This window comes from Catharus ustulatus, chromosome 15 (genome assembly GCF_009819885.2).
Source record: "Catharus ustulatus isolate bCatUst1 chromosome 15, bCatUst1.pri.v2, whole genome shotgun sequence".
NCBI lineage: Eukaryota > Metazoa > Chordata > Aves > Passeriformes > Turdidae > Catharus > Catharus ustulatus.
The window spans coordinates 4,381,525-4,400,120 of NC_046235.1; the positions used below are offsets into that span (position 1 = coordinate 4,381,525).

Consider the following 18,596-nt stretch of genomic DNA (forward strand, 5'->3'; position numbering starts at 1 on the left):
CATCCACAGAGCTCAGGGCCTGGAAAGCCCCTGTGCAGGGGGTCCTGAGCAGGGAGCGCAGTGTGCTCGTGGCTGCGGTCGCTCTCCGTGCTCTGGACCACAGCAGGTCCGTGGCTGGGGCAGGAGGCACTGCCCCACCTTGGGTTTAGCCATGCCCTGGTTCCCAGCACCTGGAGCAGTTGGGTGTGGAAGCAGAAATGCTTTATGGAGGACAGGAAAACAGTGCCAGCATGTCCATCCCATTCTGAACTGGTTAAGCTCTCCTGATATTCCCCTGCTTGGTGCCCATCTGTATATTTAGAGAAGGAAGTTTTAGGAAGGGGGAATGAATTCTCCATCCAACTGTGATTGAATTATTTCAGTAGTTTCTTCTCAGTATTATCAGACAGAGCATTTTAGGTCAGTACAGGCGGGTGCTGGACAAGGGGGAAATTGATTCCTGTAACAGGCAAGAGAGCTGAACTTCCTCTATTTATTATGTTAAATATTTATTTCCAGAGCTCTAATATACTCCTAAAATATTTTTAAAGCTGATTTTATATGTCAACTTTATTCTCATTTTTCAGTAAACAATTATCATGCAGAGAATAAAACAAGCTCCCAGGCATTGCTGAGATACATTGTAGTCTATTAAGGAGGCTAAGCCTACTATAGCATATGAATCTGCTTTTATCTTGCCTTTAAATTGATTTGACATCAATTCCAGGCCTATTGTAAAAATGAGATACATGATTAAAGCAACACTGTCATCTTTCCAAGGAATTTCCACTTTTTAGAGTTGCTGCAAAGGAAGTGATTTTTAAAGCACTCAGAATATTGACCTGTTTCTTGGCTCTTGTCACAATCCATGGGATGACTGCAAGGGGAGTTTCTCTGTAGTTCCCTGACTAGACAGCACGTCTCGTACATTCCAAAAACGGATTTGAAGGTTGCTACTGCAATTTTACACTTTGCCTTACAGATTCTGATCTGCAGTTTCCTTTTTCCCCCTCTCCTCATTGATTGCTTTATTCTTGTTCCTTTGACGTCTTCTTCCAATTTAAAGTGCCAAAATGAGTCTCAGTTTCTCTGAGGCCTGGATATGAGCTGTGCTGCTTTTCAGATGAAAATGTTACATATATTTAAGAAATCTGTTGAGGCTATTTATCAAAATCTTTTGGCTGTTATTTCTCCCAAACAACAACTGCATTTTCAGAAGTTTACCATTGGTCTAACATTAGTGATTCAAATGAAAATCTTAAGTATATGTTATAGAAATGAGCACATATAAAAAACCCACAGAACTAGAACACTAGTGGTGTCTTCTGGGAGGGTCTCAAATACTTCAAGGAATTATTTGCTGATGATATATGTAAACCAGGAAAACAACAAAAGGCATCAAGTGTATCATAAAACCAGTGCATAATCTGTAACAATTGATTTGGCTCAAATTGACCACCGTTACTTTTTTCTTTTCTGTTATTGTTACGTTCCTGGAAACAGATAGGTCAATACTTGACAAATATCTTTGAAAATAGCTTCAGCTTATGGGGGGGATGCAAACTGGACAAGGTCACTGTGGCATTAGTTGCTCATACCAAACAGCAGAACTGTAGGTGAGATCAACTGCTCCCCAGTTATTCATCTGGACAAAATTATGGCTTTACAAATGCTTGAAAACAATGAAGCAAGGATGTGACCATGGTCGAACTGTGGAGAATTCAAGCCAGTATTTGTTAAATCTTTTAAATCATTATTGTATCAAAACCTAATTACCTTTCGGGTTTTACTATTCTAATACTCAATTTCACCAATAAATTGCCAAATTTTCTGAAGTTTATATATTCTTAGATACGTGAGTCATCATAGCCTTCTCTCTTGTAATAAAGCCCTCCATGTTCCTTTGCATCCCATTGCTCACACCAATGGCAACACCACTCCAGTGGCTGCAGCAATGGGGAACAAAGTGACACGGACCCCTTTGTGCATCCAAAGATCACTTTATTGCAGAAATCACCCCATTTATAGCTTTAATCTCCACGGGACAGAGCCAAAACTGAACAGACGAAGGGCACCCACTGGACCCAAGGGAGTGCTCAGCTGCTGCGCTACTGTCCATGTGTCCACTCATACTCTGTCCAGCCAATCCCAATCTCAGTCCCAGCTGTCCCTCACTGACTCTCTCCCCCCTCAGCCCCTCCCAGCTGTGCCTTTCCCATGGGGCTTCTGGTGGGCACAGGCCTGAACAGCTCCAACAAATACAAACCCAAATTCTACAACTGGTAATAACTCCAGACCCCCAGTTCCCAAGCTCTGGCATTCAGATGTATTTATTTCTCTGGCATCTATTTAACTCGAAAGCAAGGAGTTCTTGAAAACACTCACAAACAAACAAACCTGTTCTCTGAGTATTTCCAGGTCTGGCTGCAGGCACAGATAAAGTCAGGACAGTCTTTGCTCTAGTATGGCATTTGCCTGTTGCTGTTTCCTGAGCTGTTAACACATATTGTTAGAATCAGAAAGTGGTTTTTTTTCATGTGCAAAATCAATCTGCTAAAAGTAGGAGGTACTGGCTTTGGCTGATTGACAAAAAATTGACCTGCACAGCTGCTTTGTTGTTGGAATGAGCATCCACTGCACCTTTGAAGAATCCTCTGTCCAGCCACTTTGTTCAACAGCAGAGCTATAATAAGATAGGAAGAAAGGTAAGCACAAAGTTGTGTTCTGCTTTTGTGGTCAGGCAAGAAACCACTGTTTTTCAAGAACCATGACGGAAAGAGGAGGCAGAGTTTGGATACAGATCCCTTTTCACTCAGTGTTGGTTCACAGCAGTGTCACAGCAGAGCCTGCTCTCCAGAGGGAAGGGCTGAGCTGTCTGTCAGGCTCTGTCAGGCTCTGTCACATCACCTCCTTAGCCAGGGATGGTGGCACACTGCAGACTCTTGAGGAATTTTCCTCCATGACTCTGTTTCTCTACAAACCAAACTCAAACGCTGGTGAAATGGTGAGGCTGCATCAGGGGAGGATTCCTGTTTGTGCCAAGGCTCTTGGCTCACACTGCCCTGGCAGGAGAAAGGAACACTGTATGGGCTGGAGAACAACTTCACACCTGCTCACGTGTCAGAGGGACACAGCAGCACAGAAGTGACTCCTGTTGGTTATTTTATGCAGAGTTTCGTTTCTCAAGTGTCAAAGTGTTGTTTCCAGAATGGATCACCCATTCCTGCCACTGGTAAGACATAGAGTGGGTACTCTGGGTTTATTTATTTCAGCAGCTGAAAATGTCCTGGTGAGTTTGTTCTCTTTGTGTGCTGCAGAACTGACAGTCACTCAGCAGGAATGAGCTCCCCCGGGTGTGCCTAGCCTGCAGAGCCCCTTTGGAACACAAAGGACATCACTGACTGTAGATTGTGTCTCAGCATTGAGACAGGGGTGAGCTGCTCCTGTCCCTGACTTCTCCCTCCGTGTAAAATATCCGTGTTGAGCAGTAGCAATGAGGGCTGTGTGCAGCTCCTATCCACAAGCAGGCAGTGGGCAGAGGGCTATGGAACAAGGGATTGTGAATCAAAGCTGGATAAAATCTGTGGCTTCTTATGTGGGAGCAGTTGAAAGAAGATACTTTTGTTTTCCATGCAGTTCCACACATATTACATAGAGGAATTTCATATATTTTGTGGTGTTCTGTCTGCTCCCATGTGTTTGTGTGGCCCTCCCACATCATGTAATATCTTTAGCAATGACCACCACTGTCCAAGGCAGGACACTGTGTTCCTGGGACACATGCTGGTTATGCAGGGACTTGCTCTTTTGGATTTGTTCCCCATATGAAAACCCTCAAGAGTTTTCTTCTAAGGAACAATAGTCTCAAAAATTTACTCTGGAGAGTAGCAGATTCTAGCTGGGGTGCTTTGCTTGAAAAAGCATTTTTTTTTCATTTCTGAAATGATGTTACTTTGATTAAGAAAATAAACATTACTGACAGTGCTTCTGTGTGGTGCACAGAGTTAAGAGTCATCCATTCCCAAATATCTCAGATCCAAATATACGCAGGTGCAATCTAAAAGCTTCCTCAGGACCATTTCAGCAGCTTGTTCATTCCACTCTGAAGGGCCTGCTCCTGCTGGAGTGTAAATAAACCAAGCCCAAGTTCTGTTATGATTCTAGAAATGCATTTTAATGACAGAGATTGCAAAACATTTAGAGACAATACTGGGAGTAGGAAATGTAAGCAATTACAAGCAACAATTTTTTTTTCTGCAACCTATGCAGAACTGGATTTTTAGGCTTCAGCAGTTAGATGTTGACTTTAACTTGAACTTGTTTTGCAGTATGCTTTCAAACCAGTTATATTTATCCAAAGCATTTTGGAAGAAAGAACTGAAACAAAGCCTCCAAGGCTGCGTTATCGATCAAGTGCTTTCCCTCCTCGGGAAGGTCTGGTTGTGAGCACAGATTTTGCTCTGTTCCTCAAGAACCCTGGCCAAGGCTCTGCAGGTTAAAGCTTTCATGTAGAGACTTCAGAAGTGTCAGTGGCTCTGCCTTCAATGTCACCTTTGCTTTTAAGTGGCTCTTGAGATAGGAGAAGAAGTGAAGTGATTGAGAAAATCAAAGTGCTTACTCTGCTCGTTTTTCTTGGCTGGCAGGGGGTCAGAACTGTGATTTTGCTCTGGGTACGCTGTTCCCTGCACTACTCAAATTCCTCCATGCTCTGTTCCTAGACATGAACATGGAACATAGATTTCCCGCTCCATGCACCCATTACATTTCTCCTGATCTTTTTTGTGCTAAATGGTGTCCGTGAATCTATGAAACAAGAAGTTATGGTTTTTGCTGCTACATGCTCTCACCCACATTTTAGGAACTTCAATAGTTCTGAAAAAATTCTTCAATTTGTTTAGTCTAACCCTAAAAGTTCCTGAGAAAATCCCTGGCATTCATCATGATAGTATAGTTTTCCTCTCTAAAAAATGCTTAACTTTTAACAACAGAAGGCGAAAGTTAAATTCCAGCCTGAGATTTGACCTGCTCTAATGAGAAACAGATTTTTACACATTTACACATTTTCCATTTTAATGGAAATTGGAGCTTTGGAATTTAATGGAGGGAAGATCAAATCAATTGTCACCTGCTGGCTGAGGCAAAGTTGTGTTGTTTTCCAGGAGCAAGAATTCCACAATATTTCCTTTCATAACGGCATGGAATAGTTGTGATTATCATAGGAGCAGGCAAACAGCCATACAAAGGGACTGACTTCTCAGGGATACAGGAATAAGGACATTTTACATTTCCATTTTTAAAAAGGGTTTGTCTTTGAATCTCAGTTCTGTTACCTCGTATTAGAAGGGGAATTCTCCCTGGGTTTTATTTTGCAGGGATTTCCAGAAGAGGTAAGTGAGGCTAGGATATGGGTAATTCCCTACCTTTTAATTGAAGGCTGAGTTTAGAAAGGAAGATATAAAAATTAGAATTAATGATGACCTGATCCTGTTAGGGACCAAAATCCATAGCAGCATTTTCTAGAGTTGAGCTCTGTGAAATGAAGCTTGGAAATGGGATGTTTTATCTGCTGCAGGTTTCACTGGAATGTCCCAGTGAAACCAGCCAAAGTTCATTGCGAGGTGGAGAAAATAACATGAAAACCATGTGAAAGTTTTTAATCATGTTTTAGGATTTTGATGGTGAAGCCTGGAAAAATCAGATCTAAATGGTTTTGAATGACTACAGAGGGACAAACCAAGAGAATGGGTTTTCTGTAGTCTAAGAGCTTTTTTAATGACTTGGACCCAAACCATCTTATCTTAACTTTTATGGGGGAAAACTGCTGTTAATTTCAGGGGGCCACTGAATGTGCTTATTTTCTCATACTTCTGTTCTCACTCAGCTGCTTTCTGACAGGAAGACCAGAGTGGTAACAAGATGCTGCTTCTATAATATGATGGGTTTATTTTTTGACTTCACCTCAACAGCACTTCATCATATCCAAGAGCCTATATTTAACAATATTATTTTCCTCTTTTTAAAAAAGGTTAAAGACTTTATTCAGCTTACTTTTGTCACAAGAGTGGAAAAATAGTGACACAGTCTGTGCTGCTGCTTGTACATCTTTCTCCCTACAATACATGTATGTGCAGTTTGTCTGACTTCTCTGGCATCATAGATGATAAAGTTTCAGTCTTTGTCCCTGGAAAAGTACTTTTCAACCAATGATTTCCTTCTCAGGAATTTTTGCTTTTGTTAACTATCTTTTTTTCCCCCTTAATTCCATCCAACTATTTACGTCCTTTTCTAGTGAGCTTATTAATATTCTTCTTTCTAAATGACAGTTATTCCCATCACCTTTAACATCCCCCTCTTTTAAATGTCTCAGTGTATTGCCTGTATTTTGTTCTTCATTTTTCCTCCCAATTGGTCTAACTTTTTAACTAACCAGCTGGCTTCTCTCTGAACAACTTGTTTCCATAGAAATATCTTTCTTGATGCCTCCTGGTATAGTCACAGCTGAAGTTAGCTTCCTTGATCTCCTATGTTAACTCCAGATCATCAGAGAAGAAAATAGAAAACAATTACTGCTTTGGGATCTTACCAAGAGAAAGTTAGAAATGAAATGTCACTCAGCTTTGATTAATGAAAAGTGTTGAGGGAAGTGGTAAAAGGGAGAGAGGGGAAGAAAGAAGTGAGGTGATCTCTTGTAAATATATGGGGAATATTCCAGTGACAGGAATTAAAATAAGCAAGAAATTTGGCTTTAGTGCCAAGCTCCATTGCTTGACTGTCTAAAGCAACTTCAGTGACTTGGGTGTTCTGCAGAGCTTTAGTTAAGCATGAGTGAGGGATTTAGCAGCAGCAGGCTCATTTCTAAAAACAATTAACTTTGGTCATGCAGTACTTTGTAAACTTGTTTAAAATGACCCACTGTAGGATTGTTTCCACCACATTTGAGTGAGGTGGAATGTGTCTGGTTTGGCGCTGCTGTGAGCAGAATCCCTGCGTGTGCTGGCCACAGTCAGGGCTTTGACCAAAGCCTGGAAGGAAGCCGCTCAGAAAGGTTCTGGAGAGCCTTCAGTGAGGGTGTGTGATTCCAGAAAATAGGAAATCAAGCAACAATGACCATTTGGGGAAAAAGATCCCATTTTCCAGGCATCAGTCACAAACAGGGGCATAAGCTTTGGGGCTCTAGTAATACTGTGTGGTCCTTGGCAAGCTGCAGAGCTGAGAACTGAAAAGCCCAGGTGAGCAGAAAACATTTTCTTGTTGTCTTTCCCTCTGGTTTGGGAACCCCCAGCAGCAGCTCCACAAGTCATCAGCCAGGCAGCTGAATGTGAAGGGTTTGACATGCTGTGAAAATACCCAAATGCCCCTTCTGAAGCTGAGACATCCTTATTCCAGACACCCTTTACTCCAGCATGCAAGCTTCCTGTGTGTGGGCTGGACCTCCTCCAGTGAGAGGCAGATGCCAGGATTCCCTGGGTTCCTTGTCCTATAGGATATGTAAAATGATCAAAATCGAGGAATGTGATTCCTTCCTGGAAAACCTTCAAAAGTTCTTCACTGAGCACTGTGTTGTACTGAAGGAGTTCACCCCTAGGATTTTATGTGGGTCTTTACATGACTGGTAACCCACACAACATTAGGAAGCTTGATGGTAGTTTGTTGTTAAAGAGAAAGAAAATGAGCATTGTAGGGTTATGCACTGAACTCTCATGGGAAATGCCCAAAGGAAAATGGGTGGGAAGGAGAAACTGCATGTTCTGGTTGGAAGATTTCTATGGGATAGGAGCAGTCTACTGATGTTATCCCTAGATTTGAATGACACATTCTGTCTCCCTAATCCAAGCACATAGCTGCAAATTTAATCAGGGCAGGGTGTGTACTTTTTATATGGCTTTGGGTGGGTCTGGCAAAAAGCATTTTCTTAGGTAATCATGGCTAATGCCATATATCACACTACCCTAATTTCTTCTGTATTGTGTCACCCAGTGCCAATATCAAACATCTTTTTGATTGTTGTGCCATACAAATTGTCCATTTAGGAAGCAATTGCACAAAAATAAATCATAGGTCTTTGCAAGTCTTGCATTTGGTTGTTACACAGAAAACCAGTGATAATGAAACACATCCATAAATTAAACTTCATTAGGGTATAATGTTCCTAAATGAGATTGGGAAAAAGAAGATTTCTTCATCTATAAGAACTTTTAATTTAATTTTAATTTTTTTGCTTATCCATTTCATTCAAGTTCTTATTTTCCCTGCTATGTTTTAGGCTACAAACTCTAAGAGACTAAATGCTGCAAGAAGTTGTTCTACAGAAATTTAGAGCCTGGTCAGGCTTCCTGGAGTGGTTCACAGAGTCTGAATTGTCTCTGTAAATTAACACAGCATCCCACCCTTCCATCTGCCCTATTGAACTGTAATGCCTGACAGTCCACCATATATAAATTATTGGGGATTTAAAGTTAACTTCTAGTGAAATTGTTTTAAACTTTTGATATGTTCCTCTGAGAGCAGCCTGCATGCCACTCTGTACCTGCTGATGATTGTTCAGGCTGCAAAGACTGATCATGGTTTTTTATTAGATTTGTACTGCATCATTAAAAGCAGAAAGTCAAATCATAGCAGCAATGAACTACAACAAATACCAAGAAGTCTCATCTGTTGCAGAGGTTGAAAACATGCTAATATGATTTTAGCAGCGAGATCCATTGCTCAACTGCATGTGAGCTTTACACACCACAAACCCTTTTTAGTCTAGACTAAGTCCATATAACAAAATAAAAAGCCCAGGTTCTGTCTGATCTATGAAAACCACTGTGGTGAGGGACATCACTACAAAACAACATTGCAAAACATCGTGAGGCTGGGTCACACCCCGTAGCGGGGGTTGGTTTTAGAGATGTCGGTTTTAGGGATGAATCCCAGCTCTGCTCTGCTCCTTCTCTGCTGCTGGGCACAGCATCTCCTTTGTGGGATGCAGCGCTGGTCCGTCTGCTTAGTGCAGGGTAGAGGTAGAACAGTTCTGTGTATTAAAAAAAAAAAAAAAAAAAAGTAGCTGATTTTGTAAAATATTGAGGAATTACATTGGCAAAACTTTAAAACATGGAGCAAGAGGACCAGGGGGTGTCGATTTGCCTTCATCTGCACGAGCGTGGGGAACTGGGGGATGGCGGCTCTGAACAGCCAGGGACGGACAGGGACACCTGGCAGGGATGGGCAGGGACACCCGGCAGGGATAGGCAAGGATGGGCAGGTACCTGGGCCACCTTCCCGCGGCACGGGCCGGGCACAGGGAGCGGGGCCGGGCACAGGGAGCGGGGCCGGGCACAGGGAGCGGGCCCGGGCGGGGCTGTCCCGGGTGGGGCGGGGCGGGCACGGGCCGGGCTGGGAGAGCGGGGCCGGGCCCGGCCGGGAAGGGCGGTCCCAACGCAGCGGAGCCGAGGGGAATGGAGCGGAGTGGGGAGCCGTGCTGTGGCAGATGACATCCCCGGGTGGATGCTGTGGCAGATGACATCTCCAGGTGAGGATCCAGGGGTGCTGTGGCAGATGACATCCCCGGGTGAGGATCCAGGTGGGTGCTGCTGTTTCCTAGCACTGCTTTGTTAGTGTGGCAGCAGCTCTCTGGCTGTCAACCCTTTGGATCATGCTTTTCCAGTAGCTGCTGCTTTTGCTGACTTGTTGGATGCACTTGGAAAGTTCCAGGCAGGCGGTCTGATTTTGTTGCATCTCTTCAAATATCAACAAGCTCCATCAGGGTAGAGTGACCCAGTAAAAGATTGTCCACTGCCCTGGGCTCAGCAGGCTCGGCACAGCACAGCCTTAGCAGGGCCAATGATCCAACCTGCTGTTAGATATAACCACTTACTGGGCAGTCTCTGTGGGGTTATATAGTTCCTTAAGGTGGGTTGAACCTGTATCATGCACTGTGGTATTATTGGCATTTTGTATATTTAAAGAAAACATAGTGCTACACAATGAAAGCACAGACAGTTCACTTGTTATGGGGTTTGTTACTTCTGTGCTGTAGGTTTATTGATATTGGCTCTAGTAGCAGCAATCAGTACCCTCCCTGCTACAATTCCTCCCAGGAATTCTGCATCAAGTGTTTCTCAATCATGTACAAGGGTCCTGTGAAAAAACATCCATAAGGAGCTTCTGCGTCAGAGAAATGTGGGATTTGTTCCCACTTGACAGCCAGCAGGGCTGAAGCACAGTGTAGCAACATAGCTGGGGTTAGACTGCAGGGAGATAAATCCCCTCTCTCACCCCACTTACTTGGATAAGGAGTTTTCAGTGGGGATTGGAAATGAGAGAGTTACACTTTCATTTCTCCTAAAGTTGATGTGAATTAGGTACTACTTGCCTTAAGCCCTTTGAAATTCCCGTAGAGCAAACATTACCTTCTCTAACTTACTTGGTAGCAATTAAAAGATCAGCCAGCACTGACAAGCCAGTTAATGTGGTCTGCAAGGAAAATGCCTTTAAACTTCTCTGGGTTCCAGGAACCAATAGGGGAGGCAAGTGACAAAGATCCGAGTAAAGACCTTACTATCGGCTTGGGAGTCCTGGTAATCAGCTTGGGAGCTGATGCCAAGGAGCTGGATAAAGATGCAATTAAGGTTGCCACAAAGTTCTGGGATACATTGCAGTTCCCAGCTGTGATAACTGAAGAGTTGGCTGCAGTTCCAAAGCACCAGCATGATAGTAAAGTAGGAATGAAAGGACAAATATCTTGGCCTTTTCATTTTCCAGACATTTATGTTCACTATCTGCATGGAGCCTAAATTATCCTGGCTAAATTCCAAGCTATAATCTCTTTTTTTTTTTTTCCTCTCTTCCTTGAGTGGGTTAGTAAAGCACAATTAAGCTTTGATATTTTGCATTGCACAAGGGAAAACAGAATAAACATTTCCACTTCTTTATATCTGTCTTAGCTCTTGGAGAGTTTGACAGTTTTACAAGTCCCTGACTGCTTATCTTGGTCAGTACAAACACCCTACTTTGAAAGCATCACATTTGAGCCTTCAGCATGGAGCAGACATCATGTTCCAACTCTCTTTTTAAGTAAAAGAATACAATGTAAATAAAAACAGTTATTAAAAATCATGTGACAGGTAAAATGCAATGTTGAACACCATCAGAAACCAGAGTTCTAGCACAGCAAATGCATTTTTCACAGGGTGTGTGTAAAATGAAATGCCTTATTAGCAGCTGTAAGTCACAGGGAAGTTACATCAATCCTTACAGCCCTAGGAAGATGCACAAACCAGAAAGAGGTGATGGGAAGCTCATGATTTGATGTTCAAATGGAACCTGAAAACCCCTTGTCATGTCCACCACTGCCAGCACAACCAGGAATGACAGCATCTAAGTGAGAGCGTAAAGGACCTGCCAGTTCACAGCCCAGGGCTTGAGAGCTGTAGGAAAAATGTGTGGCAGATTTTGACATGTGGCTGCCAAGCATGCACGGGGCCTGTTGGCTGCAGTTCTGGAGAGGCTGGGGGGATGGCAGCCAGGGATTGTCAGTGATGAGGAGAGGCAGCAGCGTTCCCCTGTTGGGCACAGCTGGCCCTGCTGGGGCACATCAGGCAGGTTGTGCGGTGGGGACCCTGGGCACCTGCTTGTCTGTGGCTGTTGAGGAGGATTACTGTCATTTAGAGAAAAAAAGAGTCTTCCTGTGTAATGACAGAGGTTGGGAAAGAGCAAAATCTTTGGAGATTTTTCTGTTTCATTACAGAATGGTGCAATGTGCAGCAAAATGAGGAGTCAGTCCTAACCTCTGTTCTGTTCTACTGTCTGCTGGGCATGTTGAGAAATCCTTCCTTTGCCACAAGCACCACATTTGCATCCTGCAGAAAATGGGAGAAGGAGGGTCCTACAGTAACTAATGCAGGAGTGCTGCAAATAGCAAGAAAACCTCCCCAACTGTTCTTCTTCCTGCCATGGTTTTGGAAGGCGTTACACTAAAATCCCTTTAATTAATGAAGTCCTGATCACCATGTGATTCCTACCTGTTGAAACTGGAAAACTGTTTTGGATGAAAATAGAAGTAATACATCTACATTGTTTTTAAAACTCTGTTTAAAATTTTCTTTGAAATAGACCTACAGTGAGACACCTCTGTGAAAAACAATACATTTAGGTAAAGGTTTCACAGCTGGCTGAGCCCCCTGGCCTGGGCAGGCAGCTGCACATTCCCACAGCCCTGCTGCATGGACCCACCACTGCCCTTCTCCTGCCACTGGAACCTGTCAGAGCACGTGGTAGCCAATCCAGAAAGCTAAAGCTTCATGGATCTCATCTTGCCGAACAAAAGGGACTCTTTCCCTGCCAGTTTGGCTGACAGACGCTGCTGGCATCGGCTTGGGGTGTCGGTGAGGAGGGGTAGGAACTTGCTGTTGGGGAATGGAAGAGGTTTCCTGCTTTGGCAGCAGCTGAAAGTCACACTGCATCCTGGCAGCAAACTTCACTGTGTTTTCAAATAGAAATTTATATTCTCCCGTTGTATTTAGAGTATTTTAAAATTGAAAGTACAGTTTGATGTTCTTCTTTAGCTGAAGTTAGTGATCAACCCATATTAAGGCTGACTTGCCTGTTTGATACAGAGCTGCCTTCAGTGGTTTTGGTTGCTGCCTCTGCCTTGTTAGGGAAGTGCTGCTTCTTGTGAGGAAAACATCTCAGAGACAGTGCCCAAATCCCAGTACAGATATCTTTTCTTTATTGCAAACAATCTGGTTAACAGTGCTGTTCCTTCAGATAGGGATTTAATTGTGGTTTCCAGGTACCTGAGGAGTGTGGTCCTGCAGTCTGCAGACAGGATGGGGTGCAGTGCTGAGATGGGGACAGAGTTTTCAGCCCCAGGAGAGGTCACAGCCCAGCTGATGAGGTACTGGGGCTCCAGGGAGAAGGGAGCAGTGGGGAAAGGGCAGCAGCTGTGCAGGGGAGGTGTGCTGGGCTGCTGGCACAGGCAGGCTGGGGCACAGCCAGGACTCTGAATGCTCTTTGCAGGGGGACTGGGCTGGGTCCTCAGCACAAAACGTACCTGTGGGACACAGTACACCCAGAGGGTACAGGCACTGGCTGTGTACTCTGTGTTGTTTCTCATAAACATCTGGTAGTAACCTACCACGTGTAGCCCATGGGGAAAGAGCTGGCTTGGCATGGAAAAGTTGCTGGCAGCCTCTAAACCAGGAATATTAAGCTTTGCATATATTTTTTTTTCATCTGCTTAATTATGAAATCAGTTCAGGAGAGGGAGGTGACACATTTAGGTTCTGCTATTTCAGTTGTGCAGATAGCACACAAAAGATGTTGAAAAATTGTCATCCTCTTGTCTAGACCAGGTTGCTCCAAGCCCTGGCCAGCCTGGCCTTTAACATTTCCAGGGATGGGGCAGCCACAGCTTCTCTGGCAACCTGTGCCAGGGCTCCCCACCCTCACAGGAAAGAATTTCTTCCTAATATCTAATCCAAACATGCCCTGTGATTGTGCAAAGGTATGTTAAAAGGTCTGAAGATTTACCTCAGCAAAGAAAATTCCCCCAGCTCCTCCGTCCATGTTCTATGGAAGAGGCCACCTGTAAGTGTGACAATGCTGTTATATTTTCAGTCATGTTCATTGAAAATATCCTTGCTAGGTACAAAATACTTTTTTGCCTTGTTTTTCTGTTCTTTTTTTGCATCACTTTTCATGGCTTGGTCTGGTCTAAAAATGGAGTTGTGATTTTAATGTGTTGGGAACTGGGGAAGCTTCAGCCCCTGCAGAGCTGAGCTCAGGATTGCTGTACACAGGCTCTGGCTGAGTAGGCTGAGGTCTGGAAAGAGGACAGCTACAGTTTCTCCACAGCTGAGATGGCTGAGTGAATCTACTGGGTTTTTCTAAATGAAAATCACTTTGTCTTTGTGAAGACTTTTGGTGTTAGACTGGTCATCCTCTTGGCTCTTTTCTATAAATAGCTTTTCATTTTTTGCTCTGTGAATACAATGCTTGTCTTTTATTGTCTCCAGTAAATGCCATGTTGTGGTAAAGATTATGATAAATTATGGCACTAAGTCTAGCAATTTATATAGGCATAGTATATATATGCTGTTGTAGAAGAAATTAGTTTCTGTTCTGCAGTGTGAAAAAAGGAAGAGATTCATGCATCTGTTTTGTGTAAAAATATCCAGGTCTTCCTGTGATATCACTTTATTCTCAGGTAAAAAAAAAATACAGTTTTGTGCAGGGAAGCCTCTATTAGAATGGCATTGTCTGATTTGATTAAGTGATAATGGAAACTATTTTAAGTTTTAAAGTAGGAAAAATAAAAACATGGAAGTCGTGTGATATTTTTGGTTAGTGTCTAATTGTACTGATGATTTACGGTTGAGAAGTCTGAGCAAAGCAAGCAGTGAATTTGAACTGATATGTATGTGAAGTGCCTTGGAATCCTAATCTGTGAGTGTATGTGTAAAGAAAATCGTTTTAAGGAGCAGCTCTGTTCCTCTGGCCTATCATGCTACACTTTAAGGTGCTTTAAAAACATTTCTCTCTACTGAGCGTGCTGGATTTTAAGGTAGCTCAGAAATGTTCCTTTCAAAGAAGTCTTTGCCTTTAGGCTGGTGTCTGGTGTGCCACAAGCTGGGGTGCACACAGACCTACAGAAAGTGCATTTGAGAATCCACTCCTCTTCCTCAGACATTTCCAGTGCTGGCAGAGATTAGAGCCTGAGGGCAGACACTCATGCCGACCTGCTTGTGTTTTTGAGGAGTCTGGTCTGTGATTCTGTGAGGTTGTATTCTGCTCTGCCTCTGTGGGAATCTTGCAGTGCTGGCCACAGGCCTTTTTTAGTTGTCACAAAGTGAGCAGTTAGTTCTTGACAGCTGCAGTGGCTGCCAAGTTGCGTAGGTAGTTGGCAAGGAAATAAATATTGATAGACCCTAGCAACAGGTACTCCTGAGAACTCTTGTTCTGGGAATGCTTAGGCTGTGTCCAGTGTTATTAAAGTTGTGAGAGCATTTTAAGTTTATTTATAGGATTTGTTTGTGTCTTATCACCATCTCTCAGCACTGGAATGCACGGCTGGGCTTTGCTGTGTGAGGACACAGATGTGTGTCCCACACCGTGCTCTGGTGACTCATTTGGACTTGCAGCAGATGCTCCACTGCCCCCAGCTCAGGGACAGCTGATTTACCCCTGTGTGTGACATCCCAAGTATGTGTTCAAATCTATTCTCTCCTGTGTTAGCTTATCTCTCCTATAGTGGAATGACTATTGCAGAGCTATGTGCATGTAAGTGCATTGGATACAAGGATTTATTTCTATTTATCAATATCCTAAAAAAAAATTAACAGACAAGATTCTCAGAGAGTGTGCCAGATAAAATTAACTTATCACTGACTGGTGGGCACTGTCCATGAACAATTGTGTGTTCTCATTGCAGAAATTGAAGCCAGAGAAGCCTGCGACTGGCTGAGAGCTGCTGGATTTCCCCAGTATGCACAGCTGTTTGAAGGTATGATCACAAAGACTTGCCCAGCAGCTGACATTGAATTTGAATGAAATTGTTCACATAAATAATATATTTCAGAACCTGACACTTTTGATGGAAGCACTTCCAAATTCTGTTACATCTTCATGCAAATCTGTAGAAAAGTAGTGACCTGGTGTGTTCTCTTGCAGAAGGGACATCTCAGCAGGGACTTAGTAGAATTCTATAAAGGACCAAGTCTTCCCTGGTTTTCTTTTCCTATTGTTATACTGTAACTCAGTCAAATTTCTGCTTTTGTTATTTTTAGTTGCTTATAATTTTTTCAGGCTCTTTTTCTTGGAGTACCGGAAGTGATATTTCCAACCACTGACTGCAACCAAAACTCCTCTGATGCTCTCCAGCCTGTGGTCTGAGTGAGATTGTTTTATTGGTGTTTTGAAAAAGAGTATTGGAAAAAATAATCTTGCAATCATAAGTGTTCAGAAGAAATACTAAGCACTAGCCAGGCAAAAATGCAATTTCAGCATTTTTTCATGTTGCTAAATGTACCAAGAGTGCTTATTTCTTGAGGGGAGGTATGGATTTGTTGAGAACTTGTATAATTTTTGAAACCACACTTGTGCATATACCTTAAAACTGTTCTTCTTTAGAATGTCTCTTGTTACAAACTTGAAAGTAACAAAAGCTAATCGATTTTTAAGAAAGATTTTATTGAAGAACTACAGTTAAAAGAACAACATTAACTGCTCTCATTCCTGTCTCCCCTGGTCCCTGCAAAGTTGAAAATTTTAAGTCAAGCCCGTAGAGCTGGGTTTGAAGGCTGGAAATGCTTCCTGTCTGCCTGCAGCAGATTTTATTCTGTAAGCTGTTTGTTGGAAATGTGCATTGCCATGCTCCTGGAAAATGAATCCCCTTCATTGCCTTGCTGCTTATGCAGTGTCCTGAGCTGACTAAGAAAATTAAGCTTATAAAAGAAGCTAAGAAAATATATATATAGACCTCAGTAGTTCCCTCATGTGCAAGGCTAAATCTCAGGAGCTGAACCACTGAACTCTTCAGCTTCCAGCCCAATGTGATGTGTCAGGCTGCTTAGAGCTCAGAGAGTGCATCTCGTGCTGCATTGCACCTCACCATGGCAGAAGCTCATGTAAAATAATCCCAGCTTTATTCTGTAGAAGGTGCAGAGAACCAAAGCAAATCTAAAGGTTATTTTACTTTTCTTGTGGCACTTGGTGACTGCAAGCTCCTGGAAATGCAGAAGGGCTTGTCCACCTGTAATAACAGCAGCAAGCAGATCCCTGCATTTATTCTCCCACTTGCCCTAAGAAACTGATCCTCACTTGCTGGAAAAATGTTTGCATGAATGTACAGCTATAGAAATAGAAGTAGTTTCATTCACTTGTGGTAAATAAGTTGAAAAATTGTAAGTCTTTGCAATCACAGCTCAGGTTTCAGATTCAACTTCTTTGTTCACAGATATGCAGTTTCCCATTGATGTAAAAACTGTGAGGAGAGATCATGAATTTTTAGATGGAGATGCCATTGAATCACTGTTCAGGTAAACATTAATCATGAATCATCTTTGATACCTCCAGACCCCACAGTTATTTGTCATTCATCTTTTCGTGCCTCTTTTTTTGTCAGAAACTAACAAAGTCACCAAACCTGTGACTGAAGGGAATCACTTAAGCACATAGTTTAGTGCCACTGAAGTTGGTTGTTTTAGGAATTTAAAGGTAAAGTAAGCACATGTCTGCACATCCTCTTCAGCCAAGCTCTCAGGGGTGTTACACTGAGCATTAAATATTTTTTTTGTAATGTGAAATATCTTCAAGCTGATTAAAAATAACCAGTTCCCTGCAAGCATGACAGGCTGTTCTCTAGGATGACTTGTAATGGAGTACAGGAATTTCCTCCAACTTCTGTTCCGGCAAATAGACAGAAAAAAATTAACTGCATGAGATCTGTTCTATTTTCCTGAATATTTTTTGGGTGAGAAGCAAAGGTATTGAAGTTATTGCTTTGCCACAGCTGTTCAAGAGCACACAAGTGAACCTGCACTGTCAGTGCCAAGTCAGACTCATGGCCCTGTGGAATTTCTCCATGGAAGAGTGCCAGGACAGTGTGAGGCTTCTGCTTCAATTGGTACTGCAGTTACTGAAGTCATCTCATTATGAGATTGTTTAGCAGAGTTTTCAAAGCAAAAATGATGATTTCTAACACCTGGTGCACTGGAAAGTTCCTCTCCTGGTGAAGAATTCTTGTTCTTTTCTGTCCTGTCATGTCCCCTGAATTCCAGCTCTGCCTGTGCCAGAGCACCAGGAGGAGTTGTTCACACACACATCTTGAAAGCACAGCAGATATTAGAGAACTTGGGGTATATTTTGTTTCTTGGTATCGTTTCTGTCCTGAGTGCTCCTTGGAGACTCTCATTGTGCCTCCTGTTGATGCCACCTATTGGCTAGTTTGGGACGTTATTGATTCCACAAACTTTAATTAAAATGGTAGATAATACAGTCCTTCCAGGGATACAGGTTAATGTCTTGATTTTAAATTTTTTTTTCAACAAACCCATGCAGGGTTAAATTTCTATTCAAAATCTTAAATCAATATAAAGTTTTTCAATCATTAAAGCTAATAATATGATTTTTTAAAAATTAAATGATTGATTATGGTTGTCTTCTCTAGTTTTGAGATGGCAGAACTGGAAGTGTGAACATCATGGTGTTGTTATTGGTGCTGGTTTTGGGAGCTTCTAACAGAATGTCAGTCTTTGACAATAGTGAAGACTTCATGGTATATCTGAGCTAGTTTGGTGCATGTTTGTTTTCAAGAAATAAAATAGTTGAAATTTAAAACTCCTGTGTTTTTTCTCAAACCCTAGAAGGTTGAACACATTGAACAAGTATGCATCAATGAAAGTGGAAATAAGCCGTGATAGGAAACGGGTATGTCTGTAACATACAGTTGTTGTTCTAATTAAAGATGTGTTTAGCTATTGTTTCAAACACCTGGGTTTAAAAGTTCACAAAGGATTAGCAATTTCTGAACTTTCCTTTCTATTCTATTCCATCCCACAAAGCTCTGCTATTTGCATTTTATATTCAGAAAACATAGGGATGGAGATTGCAACTGCATAATGTTTGAAAGTTTG

At 42.5% G+C, this 18,596-nt stretch overlaps 1 protein-coding gene across 2 annotated transcripts in view; it reads left to right on the forward strand.

The window, feature by feature from the left end:
• The window catches only part of LOC117003335 (rho GTPase-activating protein 7-like), a 45,924-nt gene that overhangs the window by 15,671 nt on the left and 11,657 nt on the right, over positions 1 to 18,596 (forward strand). For both annotated transcript variants that reach the window (XM_033073212.1, XM_033073213.1), the window contains exons 2-4: positions 15,395 to 15,466; positions 16,919 to 17,000; positions 18,327 to 18,390. In XM_033073212.1, coding sequence (XP_032929103.1) covers positions 15,395 to 15,466; positions 16,919 to 17,000; positions 18,327 to 18,390 — 218 coding nt within the window. The remainder of the gene's footprint in view (positions 1 to 15,394; positions 15,467 to 16,918; positions 17,001 to 18,326; positions 18,391 to 18,596) is intronic.